The 18,341-nt window shown below is 48.7% G+C and overlaps 1 protein-coding gene across 1 annotated transcript; it reads right to left on the bottom strand.

The window, feature by feature from the left end:
* Positions 1-1,574: 1,574 nt before the first annotated feature.
* On the bottom strand, positions 1,575-17,978 carry LOC142929152 (uncharacterized). Its single transcript, XM_076069791.1, has 5 exons — positions 17,795-17,978; positions 4,619-4,864; positions 4,074-4,251; positions 2,993-3,168; positions 1,575-1,978 (listed from the first exon to the last, which is right to left on the bottom strand). Exons 2-5 carry the CDS (start codon positions 4,826-4,828, stop codon positions 1,871-1,873), a joined length of 672 nt encoding a protein of 223 aa, XP_075925906.1. The 5' UTR covers positions 4,829-4,864; positions 17,795-17,978; the 3' UTR covers positions 1,575-1,870.
* Between the last annotated feature and the right edge of the window lie 363 nt (positions 17,979-18,341).

Here is an 18,341-nt window from a genome sequence, read left to right as displayed (position 1 = left end):
GAGTTTAAAATTTTCCATTTGTGCATCAGGTATCCGCATCTGCCATGGTTTGTGCAGATGCGGTTTAGGGCGACCATGAGCTTCGTGGAATATCAAGCCCAGGGATCTTCTGCGTTGGGTTTTTCACAAGGTGTGTCAGTTCATTTGAACTTACACTGATCATGTCGACTCTCTCTAGTGGCGATGTGAAACTATTAAAATAAAAAGGGATACAATTTTTTAAGAGTTGATTCTTACACGTGCAATTCAATACATGAATTGTCAGCTGAATAATAAATATTAATCGATTTAACCGATGTATCGCGCTGTTACTACTAACTAGCACAACTCTTTATTACGATCACAGCATGTACAAAGTAAAATTTTAACTAAAAATATATTTCCTGAAGTAATGATGGTTTATTCAAACTGTGTGCAATATCAAGCAACTTCGGAATGATTTCTGAAGCACTGCTGCAATGTTTGGTGCACTGCGATACTAACGCGGCGATCCGAGTTGGATTCCTAGCCATGGCTGACGTCAGTGGTGACTGATATCTGCACAAGTCCTGAACCTAATCCGCGCCCCCTTCACCAAGCGTGGTAAAGTTTGGTGCAACAACCCCCATGACCAAAGCAATGTGGCGAGGCCTTCATAAGGCAGTGGACTGCCAGAGGGGTGTTACACACACAATCATCAGTTTGTCTCGACAATCACTTGCCTTGAACATTGAATCCTTAAGTTACATTACCAATGGCATATTGGTGTGGCTCACTGACCCTTTGATGTGAAAGATTAAAGAACCCCAAGTGTCTGTCGCCGACTCAACAATTTTGAGGAGCGACCCGTGGCGGTCAGGCAGATCACGAGGTGAGCAGAGGGGTGAGGAGGAGGGCACTTTGGAGGGGGCTGCCAAACCTCGAGTCGCGAGCACACAGCACCGTCTCGTACAAGACGGCGCACCGATGGGCACCGCCGCTGCTGCCACCGGGCTTGGCCTTCTGCGCCAGTTTTACCAGGTTGGCCATGGGGCCGTGCCCAAGGTTGCGGCAGGAATGCACGCCGTAGTGCTTCCCCACAGCGCAGTCCACGGCCGGCAGCTGCAGAGCACACAGCCAACAACAGAGACCAGGAACCCTCTCTCTTTCGTTTGGAGGCGGCCGAGTTGCTAGCAGCCCTTTTCCACTGGCGCATCCGATCCGTGCCAGCGTGTAGCACCCCCACGGAACGGGTGGTTTTCCATTGGCTATTTGCTGTGCCGATATAAAATCAAACTGTAATACGCCGCCCTTACAAGACCTCTCAAGATGGATCAGGGGCCAAACAGGTCCAGAGGTGGTGCTAATAATAAAGTGTCCATTGCGTACGACGTGAACAGCGTTAATGTGACTGCACAAATTTATGGAAACATGGTCGAGTGGTGGTTCTCGGTTCAAGCCCAGCATCCGCCCTGGTTAATGTTGGCAGTTTATTCACCACAAACAAAGAGATCTGTTTCACAATGTATGATAATAATCCTGTGACGCTGTATTAAAAAAATAGAATTGGCCACGTGTAACCGCATCATGTTCCAAATTTGCTAAATCAGATAAAATACTTGCAAATTACTTTATTGGTGAAAAACCACGTAGGAAAATCAAACATCGCTCCCGAATGGCAGACATGTCCATTCACAGGCCGGTAGTGCGTGCACCACGTGCCAAATAGGAACAGCTGCCAATGGGGGGGGGTCCCCTCGGGTAGACTGCCGCAGAGCAATGGAATGGTTGAGATGAGACGCTGCTGTAAGGCGCTTTGAGTTGAAGAGTTTATTTCCACGAGCGCCCTAAATCTCCAAATCCTTATCCCCATCTCTGAGCCGCCCCTGTGGCCCCTACTGGGGCCCGTGTATCACCGCTGCGGTGTCGAGGCTGCCGCACTGGTGGATGAACAGAAGCTTCCCGCTGTGGCTCCAGATCCACCCAGGGCAGAGATCACAACCCCAGTCTCCTCCAACAGCTACCACAGACACAACAAATCCGTCAACATCAGTTGGTTGACACCGAGGCGACCGCAAGGCAAACACCGGCTTAAAGCTAAACGATACGCATGGAGCTGCATCTCACAATGCAGTGCACGAAAACTGATTAAATATTACAGATTTAAGTTTGCAAATTAACACAAAATTTGTTCTCAATTTTAGTTTTCCAAATGCGCTATCGGCGTAATGTCAAGAGACAAATAAATCATCCATTCGTAAATCTCGCATAGCCGTGCAGGCCCTGTGTCATAAAATGCAGTGGGTGGCCTTTGATCTTGTACACAATAGGAGCCAACACTTTCACATGAGCTGTGTTATGAGATTGTGCGGCGCACGAGAGTCAAGCTGAAATTGTTATTCTCAGAGATGGAATTAGGAAAATGAAGTGCAAAACCCAAGTTTAATGAGACTGTAATTTTGTGCAGTCGCTGGTGACTGGGCTTGGATGATCGACTTCATAAGACTTGAGACCTCGGTTTCCATCCAAGCGGTCAAAATCCAGATTTAAGCCCAGCATCTCATTATTGCCAACGCACCGCTTTGATATCTGAGCCACCTGGCCGCTTTGCATATATAGTGTTATCATATATGTTATCTGAATGTCACCGCTGCACACTCAATTTTAACGGTGACTTTCAATATCTACCTTTGGGATTTTTATACCTATACCTTTGGGATGTTTGCCAAATTCACAGATATTTTTTAAGAGTGACAAGAGAAAACCCATGCATCTTACGTGACACTTTGTTGCGCTCTGCATTGGCAGTGATTACATGATGCTTAAACGTATTCGAGTTATCGATAAATTAGTTTTAAGTTCGTAATAATAAACTAATATTACCCCGCACAATTTTGGAAACAAACTTAACATTGAGCGCCACTCGGAGGCGATAAGTACACTCAAACTTTGCACGGGCAGTGTCGTACACCTACTTGCTGTACTGCCTCTTACCAGCTGGAAGCGGGTGGGCTCACGCACGCCACGTACGCACCTGGGCGTTGCGATGGAGGATGTCCAAAAAGGAGCCGAGGCCCAGGCTGGGGAGGTCGCGCGAGTCAAAGTGCTCGGCAAGCTGCTTCTCCATGCGTGACAGCGCGGGTAGGCCCAGGGGCTCTGCCATCTTACTTGCGTGGCTCAGCAGACGGACCAGATGCTCGGCTACTGCCTCTGCGAAGGAGAGAAGCAATGCCATTGTAGGAGAGGACAACGATGCTGTAACTCGCTCCAATAGGCTCAACAACTGCAACTCTCTCTCTCTGCCCCCCCACCCCCACGTCTCATCTACGGCCTCCCGATAAGTTTCATCATCACTCTCCAGATGACTCAAAAAACAAGTTTAACACGAAGGCCTTCGCGACCAATATTATCCATAATAGAGATTTTTGGGTTAGGTCACATAAAAAGCGCATATTAACGCGTATTATTGAGTGCATGTTTACATGATCTAACCCAAAAATTTAGATGATGGACTCAAAAAACCACTGGCAGACTTCTCACTCACACCCGTATGCAAGACAATATCGCCCCAATATTCGAATTGTTCAACTATCCCCCGAACCAGTCCAGGATTAATTTCAAGATCACACTCAGCATTCTGAAGGTCCTCCGTGGTCTGACCCCTTATGTACAATACAAGAAACTACATTTTATTCAGATTGTGCTTTCGATATCGTGTCATGAGACGGAGTATCCACTCGGATCTCTCACAGAGCAGTGGAACCCGTCCTATTGGAGAATGGCCCGCAGAAGAGAACATCACAAAGCTACCTCTGACATTGCTTCTAGTGACCTCTGGTCCACAGAGTAAAGGGAAGCACATTCCAACCCACTCTGAACGTGAGAGTAACGTCCGTCACATGAAAGTTGAGCCGATATTGGACTTGGTCAAATTAGCAGGAAAGTGTTATCACTGACCACGTGCATCGATCGGTTGATCGTTAGTTTGTGGCATAGAGAGCCGCAAAAAATAGATATCTTTGGATCATCCGTCATTTTAATTATCCGCAGCCATCCTCCACGTCATTAGCGCGGACAATCGAGAGTCTACTGTATATGCAAATTTGTCTCCTTACTCCCCGGAGGAGGCGGCGGTCTGGTGTCGGGAGTGCTGATGTTGCCGAGAAACGCGGCCGGTTTCTCCTTGACCACGAGGTCGCGAGGAGTCTCGAGGGAGCCACAGCACAGGGCCAACTGAAACAGCTTCCGGGCCAGCGTGTCCCCTTTCACCTGCCCCAGGAAGTCCTGCACACACTGTTGGTGGAGACAACAAAGGACCCAAACCACGTGCAGCCATATCACTCTGTTGGGACAAATAGAGGGTGACACATGCATAGATGTCCTACCGATTTCAATGCCCCCCTTACTTTTGTCTCAATGTGTGACTGAATTTTGTGAAAGCGATGGCCCTAAATATTATAGAGGAGAGTTAATTCAGTGGTAGAGCAAGTCATTGATACTGGTGGAAGTATCGACAGACTTGAAACGTATGGCGATTATCACTCATTAAATAATTCCGAGAACAAATGTATTTTGGAAAATCTTTGACAAATCTAAGCAGATGCATGATTTTTCTCGCACGGTAATTTTGTTGCATTAAGTCCAGACGCCATGGCCCCACCTTCTTCAGCTTATTCACAAAGATGTCCTCGGCGTTCTGGAAGACCTGCAGCACCATCTCGGCCGCCGGCTGTGTCGTGAACTGTCGGCGAAGATCGGCGCTCGTCCCTGGCAAGGGGAACGACTCCAACAGGTATTTCCTGATCTTGTGTGGCCGGCCCTCCACCTCCTGCTTGATGTCACACTCGATGCGAGCCAGCCCACGGTCCATCGCCTCCCGCTCGCCTTTCCGGGCCTTGCCGATCACCTAAACAAACAACACAATGTTAGCAACTGTGGCGGCCACAGGTGCAGGGCAGTGCTGTAGTTGCGATGATGGAACACGTGATGGACGAGTGGTTCAACAGCGAATGCAAGGTGTGCTGCTAATGTACGATTGCAATCGAGAGATGGGATTGGTGGATCATCCTAGCAGCAGTGGCTTTTGGCAAGCCATCGAACAAAGACAGTCACCGCATCACTCGCTTTCAGATGGGCTTCTGCGGCCAACTGGAATGCTCTCCCTTCCGATATTAGGAAGCCATTGGAGCTATGCACTGTTGTATCTAGGCCCCTTTTCCATCTTAATGTTAACAGGTAATTTTCCGATACATATAGATACATGTTTCTATTGTTTTTTTTTAAATAATAATGAATAAAAACACCAAACCAGGCCTCCGCATGGCATGTGGAGGTTATCTTTACCATGACCCACTAACACGATTTTGACATTAAGAGCCCTCCCAGGGTCAGCGGGAGCAGATAGAGAGCAGAGCACAGCGGATTTCCAGGGGCTGACGTAAACACACCAAGCCAGGGTCACTGGGAGTTTGCGTTAGCCTAGATATAGTTCAGTCAAAAAGCTGATTGGTTCTACATTACTATTAAAGTAACTTAAAATCGGAATTCAACGACAGGGTAGGCTAAAGTTATTGATCTTCACACCAACTTCAATTGAACCCTGCCAATAGCTACATCAATGTAACCATCAACCGTCTATTAATTTAATATGAAATGTATTTCCATATTTTAATAATTTCTATACGACTTGACCCGAAGCCTATAACAATCAGGTTTTCCTAAGTCAACATAAATGCTCTAGCCTCCACCCATACACAAATAATAAGCAGGGTTAAAGTAAGAGTAGAGAGGAAAAGGAATGCAAGCGCACAGCAAAACTGCAACGTAAGCAAAGGGCGATGTTAAACCCAGGGTCGGAGAGAAAGGGAAATCCCGGCCGTCTTTGTATCCCTGAAGCGCGGGGTAGGAGTGTGTATACGCTTGGGGAAACACGAGTCAAACACCACAACGAGAAGCTGACTCAGACCTTGGATTAATACAGAATCATAACTATTGAACTCTGATGAAATGAAATGTTAACTTAAAACTTTTTAACCATTTCTTTGTGCGTCGGTGAAAGTCGGAGGGAATATCGCCCCTCCCTCCAGGTTGTGCACCCAGACAGAGAGGCGCCTTCGAGACAATTTATAACATTTGATTGTTTTACTTGTGGGTTTTATGGTAGGAGTATGACAACGGAATATACCGTGGGTGATGCACAAGGACACACATTGACACACGTACGGACACACACGGACACAGATACATACGGACAAATCCTGACACAGCAAAAATCGAAAGAAACCCCGCCTTGTGGGCAGGATCTGAGTGAAGGGATTTTTGGGCATAAAAAGAGGATCCTGAGCATTGAAACATCAGTTCGACAGGAGTGGGTCGGCTCACCAGAGTTCGACCCGGGGGGGGTCGGCTCACCAGAGTTCGACCGGGGGGTCGACTCTCGGGAGACAGTTTGACTCGGAGGAGCAACTCGGAAGAGTTCGACCAGGGGGGTCGGAACTCGGGGAGTTTGACTCGGAGGAGGTCGGAACGCGGGGAGTTCGACCAGTGGGTCGGCTCAGGAGCCGTTCCAATCGGGAACGAGAGCAACAGGTCGCCAGCCGGCGAGCTGCAGAGCAGGGGGCGGCGAGCAGAAGCCAAAGTGGCCCCGTCGCTACCCACTGACGTTGGCAAGACTCGCAGGGTAGTGAGGCGTCACCTAGTGTGATTTCCAAGAGCTGAAAGACAGAGTATTGCTGAAAGATTATTCTACATTGAGTCCAGCTGCAGAGCGACCGACGCACCAAGCAAGAGCTTCTGCAAACCAGAGCAAGAGCACGTGCGACTTGAGTCATCCAGCAGTGGAGAAAAACCTGCTTTCAGCAAACCAGCAACGAGCACGTTCGAGTTCTCCACCCAGAGAGAGGGAGCGTGCCGATGCAGCTCATCCAACAGCGGAGAGAAACTGCTGTCAGCGAACCAGCACGAGCGTGATCGCGCAGCTCATCCAGCAGTGGAGAGAGGTGTCCACTGAGCAGAACTGAGAGCGATCAAGCAACTCTCCCCCGTGGACAGAGGCTGGCTGCTATATAAAACAAAACATTTGAGAAGTGATCTGGTTACAACTGATACGTGAACGAAGTGGCTTATCAAGCTGACATTTAGTGCAGCCAAATCTTCTAAACAAATCTTGACTCTAAATGTGGAGGGATAAATCTGGAGGACCGGGAGAAAGATCCACGAGGACACAGGCAAAACATTAAAACTCATAATATACAGGCAGCAGGGTCAGAATCGAATACACGATTTCCTGTATACTCAGTGAGGTAGTTAATATCTCACCATAGTGGCACCCCGCTCTCTGACCCACTCACCCAATTACACACTAACTCACCCAATTACACACTAACTCACCCACTCAACCTCCCACATTAACTTACCCACCCACCAGTCACTCCCCCATTCACCCAACCACCCCCTCACTCACCCAACCACGCACCAACTCACCTTCCCACTAACTCACCCACCCATCTTCTCCCGCACTCAGCCAGCCACCCGCTCAATCACGTGCCGACTAACTTCCTCACACACTCACCGACCAATACACCCATTCACCCACTCACTTACCCACCCACAATCTCACTACCCAAGCCAACCACCCAGCCCCTCACTCACCCACTTATTCAATCACTCACTACCCCACACACTCACCCAACCACTTGCTCACTTACCCATATGCTAACCCAGGGGTCGGGAACCTTTTTGACTAAGAGAGCCATGAAAGCAAAAAATTTGGAAATTTATTTCAGTGAGAGCCATATAATATATTTTAAAAGTGAATTCAACTAAATGTCAGTATAATAAGCCTCTGAATTTATTCTTTTAAATAATGTTGTTATAACACTCACCATTAATGCGACTTCTGGTGCTGCATGGATTTGCTGATGTCTTTGTAGTCGGGTTGGTACTTGGTGAGGTTAAGCTTCATGCAAGCGTTGAGGCTTTCATCCATTAAACGTGATCGTAGGTTGGACTTGATGTTTTTAAGATGTGAGAATGACTGCTCACATGCATACGTAGATCCAAACATGGTCAATACAGCAATACTCACACGCTGCAATGTGTGGTATGTGACAGGAAGCGCGTTCCAAGTTTTGAGAATCAGCTGGTCTTCAGGTTGGAGTTTTTTCATTTCTGTCCACATGTGCTTGCTCGCCAACTCCGCTTTCTGTCGTGTGATTCTTTCCAAATCTTCATTCAGTGACTTGAACTTATTCACCCACATGTCTGAGGCCTTCAGGTCAGCCACTTCTGCTTCAAAATCTCTGACGGAGATACCAGGGATGTAATTCAGGTCGGCTGTGTTCAGTGAACACTCGTTTGGATGGGTGATGAACTTAAAAAGACGAGTGTGCTCACGAAATTCTCCAAAGTGTGCTTTGAAGGACTGTAGGAGACTGGATGTGCAGCCAGCTAGCTGGTGGAGATCAAGGTTTTGAATGGGCTCACTTGCTGTGCATGCATCTTTAAATTGGCTCAGTTTTTCAAAATGTAGTAAACGACCTGTTTCAAGATCCGTGATGAAAAGCTCCAGCTTGTTTTCAAAAGCAAATACAGCTTGTTGAAGGGATAACACTGTATTTCCAATGCCTTGCATTTTCACGTTGAGCTGGTTCAGATGTTCAGTCAGATCTACGAGATAGTAAAACTTGAGGAGCCACTCGGTGTCAGCTAGCTCAGGATGCCCGACGCCTTTCATTTTAAGGAAAGTCCGGATTTCGTTCAGGCAAGCCGCAAAACGGCTAAGCACCTTCCCTCTTGACAACCAACGCACATTGCTGTGCAAAAGCAGACCAGGATAGTTATTTACAACTTCATCCAGCAGTGTTTTAAACTGGCGATCATTTAAGGCTCGGGCAACAATAAAGTTGATCACACGAATGACCAGCGACATCACTTCGCCAAACTGCCTGTCACACATCTGAGCACAAAGTGCCTCCTGGTGTATAATGCAATGGAAACTTAGGATGGGTCTATTTTCATGTTCACGGAGAAGCGCCACAAATCCTTTGTTTTTCCCCACCATACACGGAGCACCATCAGTACACACTGAGAGAAGTTTATCCATAGGTAGACTTTTTTCTTGAGCAAACTCCATGGAAGACTTGAATAAATCCTCACCTCTTGTGGACCCTTTTAATGGCAGAACAGCAAGACTTTCTTCGCGCAGTGTGTCACCAACAGCATATCTTGCAATCACGCTGAACTGCGACAAATGGCTCACGTCTGTTGACTCATCCAAAGCCAGAGAAAAGAACGGCGCTGCATTTATGTCCTTCACTTGCGTTTCCTCCACTTTGTTTGCCATCACGATGGTACGATCATGAACAGTTCTTGCCGACAGAGGCATGTCTTGTATCCGTTTGATTATCTTGTCTTTGTTCGGAAGATCATCAAAAAGTTCATTGGCTACATCCAGCATGAACGTTTTAGCATACTCGCCATCTGTGAATGGTTTTCCGTTCCTCACTATTGCTAAAGAACCAGCAAAGCTAGCCGAATTATAGTCACCTTGCCGGGTCCATACGCGGAGTTGCTGCTGGCTAGCTTGCACCCTGCTCAGAAGCTCTTGGCACGCTTTCTTTCTGCTGTCTCCCGCAGGGTATTTTGATGCAAAGGTAGCGTGGCGCGTGTCGAAGTGCCGCTTTACATTCGACCGTTTCAACGATGTAATTTTGTCATTGCAAATTAGACACACCGCAGAACCCGCTCTCTCCACAAAGGCGAATTCTTCGGTCCATTCGTCCTGAAATGTACGATACTCGTCGTCTTTTTTTCTTTTCGCCATCTTCTTCGTCGAAGGGTTAGCTTTGAGCTAATGACCGAGCAGACGCAGTCTCAGACTGATTCAAAAGGGGGCGTTTACCTGTTTTACCCAGCAACGGCAAACGTAGGCCAGTATCATCCAATTAAAATAATGGACAATTGCTCCTGCAGCCCTGAACAGGACATGCGCAGTGAAAAATCGATGGATGGATTAAAACAAGTGAGAATATTTTGTTTTATCTGCGAGCCATATGCAATCATCAAAAGAGCCACATCTGGCTCGCGAGCCATAGGTTCCCGACCCCTGCGCTAACCCAACCACTCACTCACCGACTCACCCACCCACTAACTCATCAAAATTAATTCTCAACCACTCACCCAACCACCCACGCAATCTCATACCCACTAACTCACTCACCCACCCATTTATGCACTCACGCACCCACTTACTCACTCACTCACGCACCCACCAACCAACCCACCTACCCATCTCTTCACTCACTCACCCACCCACACAGTCAATCACTCACCTACATACCTACCCACTAATACTCACCCACTCATCCAACAACGAACTCACCAACCCACCCGCCGACTCACTCACTCAGGTACTAACCCACTCAACTTCTAACCCACACACTAACCACCTACCCACACACTCACTCCCTCACTCACCCACACACTCACTCACTCATCCACCCACCCAAACATCCACTCACCCACCCACTAATTCACCCACCCACTCACTCCCTCATCCATCCACTCACCTACTCGCCCATCCACTCACTTACTCAATGAGCCACTCACCTTCTCACCCAGTACTTACACATCAACTGACCCTGCCACCCACTCAATTTCTAACCCACCCACTCACCCAACCAGCTGCCCACTCCCTCAGCCACTCACCTACTTACCCACCTCACTTACACATCCACTTACACTGCAATCCACTCAATTTCTAATCCCCCACTCACCCAACCACCCGCCCACTCATCTACTCACCCATTACCACGGAATTATTCACCCATCCATCAGTCAACCACCCAATAATTCAACCACTCACAAACTAAATCACCTATTAATTAAACCACCCACTACCTCAACCACCCACTAAGTTAACCACCGAGCCACTCACCCACTTAGCAAGCCACCCACTACTATATCTCTAACCCAATATCTCACTCACCTACACACGTATGCACTCACTCACACACCGCTCACTCGCCTACACACTAAAATATGTTTATTTTACCAGGTGAGGCCCAATGAGCTACATAGCTCGTTTTCAAAACAACCTTCACCACAAATAAACCGACCATTAAAATTATAGACTGATCATTTCTTTGTCAGTGGGCAAACGTACAAAATCAGCAGAGGATCAAATACTTTTTTTCCCTCACTGTACATTGCGGGGGTCACAAAAATATCTCCAAAATCCTGAATAAACACAAGATCCAGGTCCGATTCAACACAGTACAAAAAATCCGTGATCTGGTTCCATCTGTAAAGGATGTGGTTCCAGACATACAGTACCCGGGCGTTTACAAACTAAAGTGCCTCTGTGGTAGCAGCTACATTGGAGAAACCATACGACATATATCGGACCCCATCCGCGAACATAAAGCAGACTTGAAATACGGTAGGACGAACTCCTCTGCCGAGGCAGATCACTGTTATAATTCAGTGGGCTCACATGACATTGACTTCTCCAAGACAGAGGTTCTTTGCAAGCCAACCGGCTACCATGAGAGATTCGTTCATGAGGCCATCCACATATACAAGCACAGAGACAATTTCAACCGAGAAGATGGATTCTGACTTAGTAACCATTGGAAAGATGTTTTAAACCATTTCGGTTCTTAATTGATTGTATTTTATGGTGATTTTCAGACCGCAGCCCTTTCACTGGCACTGCCTCTTAATACTTCTCACACCACGGTCAATAGTATGGTTTACAACATGTAGTATAATAATTAATAGTATAACATTGTAATGTTTAACATAACTCATAAGGAAATATATAGCATCGTAAATTTTCTTATTTTATTCCCATTCTACGTGACTTTACCGAAAGAACCAAGAAGATGAATCCTTGCAGCCATGAAAGCTTTAAACCGAAATTAACTTTTTATTTCACCAGGCAAGGCCCATTGAGCTATATAGATCCTTTTCAGAATAGACCTGGCTACAAATGATAGATATACGAGTGGCTTATCACAGATACATTTATTGCAGCCAAATCCTCTAAACGCATGTTGCTTCTAAATGCAGAGGGAAAACCCTGAGGATCTAGAACAAAATCCAGGCGACCACGGATGAGAACTTACAAACTCCAAATATACAGGCGACAGGGTCGGGATCGAATCCACCACCTCCTGTATACTAGGCAAAATAGTGAACATCTCACCACCTTGGCGCCTTACTCTCTGACTCAACCACCCCCTCAACTTCCCATGTTAAATTACCCACCCAGCCGTCACTCACCCATTCACTCACTCACCCAACCCGTCACTCACCCCTCCGCTCACCCACCCACTCACTCATTAACTTGCCCACCTATCTTCTCAACCACTCACCCAGCATCCCACTCAATCTCATACCAAACTAATCTACACACACCCACACACCCACTCACTGACCCACTCACTTATGCACTCGTCCAACCACCCACTTACTCCCTCATGCACTCACCAACCCACCCACCCATCTCCTCACTCACACACCCACCCCATCAATCACCCACCCACTAACTAACACCCACACACTCACCTACTCACCGACCCAGCACTCACTCACCGAGCCACTCAATCGCTAACCCACCCACTCACCCACCCACCTGCCCACTCACTCACCCAGTCACTAACGCACTCACTCAATGTATAACCCACCCACTACCCACCTAACCTCCTTCCCACACAATCATTCACCCAACCACATACCCACCCACACTCACCCATACACTCACCTACTCGCCCAGCTGCTCAATTATTTACCGAGCCACTCACCTAATTACCCAGCCACTCACCTACTCACTCATCCACTTACACATCCACTCACCCTGCCACCCACTGCATTTCTAACCCACACTCACCCAACCACCTCCCACTCCCTCAGCCACTCACCGACTCACCAAATCACCCACTACCCAAATAACTAATCATCCACCCACCCATCACTCAACCAAACAATAATAAAGCCACCCAAAAATTAAACTACCCATTAACTCAACCACTCACTAACTCAACCAGGTTTATTTTACCAGGTAAGGCCCACTGAGCTATAAATATTGTTTTCAGAAGCACCATCGCCAAAAATTATAGCTCAAAAAAGTGGCTTATCATGTATACATTTATAGCAACCAACTCCTCTAAATACATGTTTCTAAATGTGGAGGGAAATATACAGGCATTAGGGTCAGGATCGAACCCACAACCTTCTGTATACGAGGCGAGGTAGTTAACATATCGCCACTGTGGCCCCCCACTATATGACTCTCCTACCCACTAACCCACACAGTCACCCACTCACTTAAACACCCACCGTCACATGCATCCAGGCACTGACTCACCCAGCCACTCAGTACCCATAAACCCACCCAGGCACTCACCCATGCACTTGCCCACTCACCCACCCACCCAATTATCCACACACTAAACTAAATTTTAATTTTTTTATTTTATTTTACCAGGTCAGGCCCACAGCAAAATAGATATTTTTCAGAAGCCACGTGACCACAAATAACAGTTCAATGAAGTGGCTTTTCACGTAGAACGTTATAGCAGCCAAATTCTATAAATGCATGTTTCTAAATACGGAGGGACAACCCGGAGAACCCGGAGAAAATTCCACCCGACCATGGGGAGAAGATGCAAACTCCTAATGTATACATGCTTTAGGGTTGGGGGGAACCTACGAACTCCAATATACCAGGCAAGGGAGTTAACATCTCGCCACTGTGGCGCCTCATTATCTGACTCACCCACCAACTCAACTACTAAAGCCACCCACACACTCACTCACCCACTCACAAACCCACTCACTCACTAACCCACTGCCTCATCAACACACCAAGCCACTCACTCAAGAACTTACCTATGCACCCACCTACACACCCACTCACTCTAAATATACAGACATCAGGGTCGGGATCGAACCCATGACCTAGTTTATAAAAGACGAGGCAGTTAACAACTCGCCACCATGGCACTCCACTCTCCGGCTCAGCCACCTACTCACCCACCCACTCACAAACCCACCCACTGGATCTCAAACACACTCACTCACTCACCAATTTACCCACCCACTCACCCTGACACCCACTCAATCTCCAACTGACCCACCCACGCACTCAAATTCCCACCTACCCACTCAACCATCCAATAAACTGAAACTAAACAATTTTTTTTATTTTACCAGGTAAGGCCCACAGAGGTATATCAAGTGACCTGATTACAAATAATAGGTCGACGAAGTGGCTTATCACGTAAACATTTATTGCATTCAAATCCTTTAAACGCATGTTGATTTGAAATGCGGAGGGAAAACCCGGCTATTTTAATGCACACAATGGACCGGAAGGACAAGCGCAAAGGGTTCGCATAATGCGCATGCATAATGTACGTTGACTCATTAATCTCCCCCCCCCCCTCCCCACTTTGCAACAAGAGCGCCAAAGTGTGGTCACCACATCTATGCCTCTTTATAAGGAACAAAACAGACTAGCTTCTCCACAAATCTGGCTGTCGCCTGATGAAGCTAGTTGTAATTACTGGCGAAACGTTGTACTCAGATTGTAAATGTTGTGGCTTGACTCTCCAACACACCGGTGTGCTGTACTAGTGATAAATTGGCATGTTCTGATTACGTGACAACCCTTACTAGTTGGCTGTGTCGGGTGGTGGTGGGTTTTAACGACACATTTATATATTTACGCGATCTAACCCAAAAAAACCCTCTATTATGGATAATATTGGTCGCGAAAGCCTACGTGTAAAACAAATCCCAAGGAATCAAAATAATCGACGCGACCACGGAAGAAGATGAAAACTCCAAATATACAGCTTCAGGGTCGGGATCGAATTGATTACATCCTGTATTCTGGGCGAGGGAGTTAACATCTCGCCACTGCGGCGCCTGATTATCTGACTCACCCACCCGCTCAACTACTAAAGCCATCCACACACTCACTCACCCACTCACTCACAAACCCACTCACCCTGCCACCCACCCACTCATACAAATCGGGCATCAATACCGTTGCTTTGTATGATCTGTGAAACGAGGAATACTGCAGATAAAATCGGACATTTTGAGCTTCCTGCCGGATCGATTGAGTGGAATCAATACAATTAGTCTCGATTCACGATCAACAAAGACCATATATAGGAAAATCTCTGATCGGTGATTTTGATTGCATCATATTGCAGCGCCCCTTTGATGATGTTATAAAGCACTTGCCCCAACAGTCTGTTAAAGGCTACACGGGGGATCTTTGTGTGCGAGTAGCTCACAGATCCTTGAGAGTTCTGGACACTGTCCGATCATCAGCGAGCTCCTCTGGCAGGCAAGGCTGAGTTGGCTGTTGTCTGTGCATTAAGAGGTGTTAAATATCCCACGCAGAGGAGTCTGCTTACAGGACAGATAAGAGGTTCTTCACGTAACCGTGCCCCGTGTCACCTGAACGTTAAATGGGGCCCCGGTAATTCAGTGTCCACCGCTGAATCATCTTTCATCATCACCACTCGTCCATGAAGGCCAATGCGACGAGGCCATAGATAGACGGCGCGTTATAACGGAGGGGGGGGGGGGGACCAGGAGAAACGTCGTACTACGTGACATCACAACACCCTGCACACAACCGTAGTGGCAGATTAGGGTGCGCATCGTTAACGAATATGTGGTGTAAGTGGTTGAGAGTAGATGGGCGGGCACGCCATGGGCTGGAGTGGAGGTGGACTGATGCGGTACGGGAGGATGTGGAGCTGAGTGGGCTTTGCCGACGACTGGTACCAGCGGTGTCGGGATCGGCCTCTGCGAGGGAGGCTCGTGAAGGACGCTTCTACTGGGCAGTTGGAGACAGTCGCCCTCCACCAACAACGGAGGAGTGACGCTCACAACAACGAGCGGAACAAAGGATGAAAAATATGCAGCAATTTGGCACAGTACAGAGAACAGGTGGTGCATCTGCCAGTCATCTCAGTCAGCCAACCCATGGCACCTGGGTCTGTTCCAGGACCTCCGGTCAGCGAGCCTTCGACACTTCACGTGGCTTCAAAGTGCACCTGGCCTGGCACAGGCGCCGTGGTGACGTCACTGTCACTTATTGGCGAATGGCGACGGTCGATAACGCAGCGGTGTTTGTGAGAAATGCTATTTTGGGGGGGGGGGGGGGGGCGGGCGCCAAACCTGACCAGCTGTAAACCTCACGTCGCCTTGCAGCCACACAGTGGCAACAGGGAGTTCTGGATAGGTGCAAGGGGCTGGTAATCCCCCTCCACCTTCAACTAAATAACCACACATGCGAGCCCTTGGGTCTCTCTGTGAGTCGATGGATCTGTGTGTGGTGAGTCTATGGGTTTCTGTGAGAGTCCGTGGGTCTCTGTGTGGTGAGTTTATGTGTCTCTGTTTTATGAGTCTATAGGGCTCTGTGCGAGTCTGTTTGATTCGGTGGTTCTCTGTGTGGTGAGTCTATGCGTTTTTGTATGACTCTATGGGTCTCTATGTGGTGATTCTATGGGTCTGTTTGGTGAGTCTATGGGTCTCTCTCTGAGTCTATGGGTCTCTGTGGTGAGTCTATGGGTCTCTGTGTGAGTATGGGTACGATTGAGTCTATGGGTATCTGTCTGGTGAGTCTATGTCTCTGTTTGGTGAGTCTATAGGGCTCTGTGCGAGTCTGTGGATCTGTTTGAGTCTGTGGTTCTCTGTCTGATTAGTCTATGGGTCTCTGTGGTGAGTCTATGGTTCTCTGTGCAAGTCTGAGGGTATGTGCGTGGTGAGTGTATAGGTCTATGTGTGATGACTCTATGGGTCTCTATGTGATGGATATCTGTGGTGCACATATCCTGGCACAAGCGCCGTGGTGTCGTCACCACCACTAAGTGGAGAATGCTCCTACCCCTGCTCCTGCTTGTTCTTGTGCTCGGGAAGGAGAGAGAAAACTAGACTAAGGTCCACTGAGCTAAACATCTCTTTTTCAGAAGCGACTTGGCACCAATGATAGCTCAACGAAGTGGCTCATCATCACAGTCACTAAAGTTTTAAGTCAAAACTTTAAACGAATGTTTCTAAATGTGGAGGGAAAAACCGGAGGACCCGGAGAAAAAGTCCACACGACCACGGGGAGAGACAGAGACACGCAAACTCCAAATATACAGCAGGCATCAGGGTCGGGGTCGAACCCACAACCTCCTGTACACCAGGCGAGGTAGTTAGGGGGGAAAGCAGAGACAGCGAGAGGGAGGAGAATTAGTCAAACTCACACTCAGTATTACTAACTAACCATGATACACTCACCATGATACTCACCATCATACTCACGCATTCACCATCATACTCACACACAAGCCCACACACATCAACAGTCGCTATTCACCACTACGTGGCGGTGATGTCCCCACAATAACTCAGGTGCCAAGGTTTGACGGCTGTGCCAGGCTAAGTGCAGGAGGAGGCCACGGGCCAGACTCAGGTGCCATGGGTTGACTGCTCTGCCTGGCTAGGTACAAGAGAAGGGCTAGACCCTGGTGCTATGGGTTAACTCGTGTGCCACCACCTGCACAACCACCACAATAACAACCACACAACAATAACCACGACCAACAACTGTAACCACAACTATAATTTAACCACAATTATAATTCCCATCAGCCACACGGCCCTCTGGGAGTGCCTCTCAACAGCAGCAGCAGCAGGGCCGAGCTCTGCTTGAAGCAGCGCCGTGAACTCAGCAGAACGTGACGGCTGTGGGCCAGGCGCCTCCTTTGTCTCCCCCCACCGCCGCCACTGCTGATGTGGACACACCGCGCGAGGTTCTCACCTTCAGGCTGAGTCGACGTAGAGGAGGCCCAGCGAGCCGCCGCTTCAGAAGCTTTCGCGAGCCACTGACGGTGGCCGTGAGCGGGAATCCAAATCAGCCGCTCGCCACCCACAATCCACAGCGCGCGCCGCCTCCACTCGGCCCCGGCCTAAGCGGAAGTAGCAGCGGGAGAGGGGGGCGGGGCATGGGGGGTGAGGGGCGGGTCACGAGGGGGAGGGGGGCGGGGCATGGGGGGTGAGGGGGGGGTCGTGAGGGGGAGGGGTGTGGGGCATGGGGGGTTGTGAGGGGCCATGGGGGGTTGCGAATGTGGAGGGGCGGGGGGGGGGAAGGGGGTCACGAGGAGGGGCAGGGGGGGCAGGGGGGTAGCGAGGGGGAGGGAAATGGCGGACCATGGGGCGTGGTCGCAAGGGGGGGCAGGGGGGGAGGAGCTCAGGTGTGAGGGAGAGGAGCTCATGGCTTTGACGTCACGGGGGGCGTGGTTACCTTGGACCACCCCCGCGTCTCGCGCCACGTGCTTCCCACTGGCAGTTTGGCCGTTAGAGAGGCG

Source organism: Petromyzon marinus, chromosome 25 (assembly GCF_048934315.1).
Source record: "Petromyzon marinus isolate PM22_M1 ecotype Great Lakes invasive population chromosome 25, UKy_Petmar_22M1.pri1.0, whole genome shotgun sequence".
NCBI lineage: Eukaryota > Metazoa > Chordata > Hyperoartia > Petromyzontiformes > Petromyzontidae > Petromyzon > Petromyzon marinus.
This window is presented reverse-complemented; position numbering and strand designations above follow the sequence as displayed.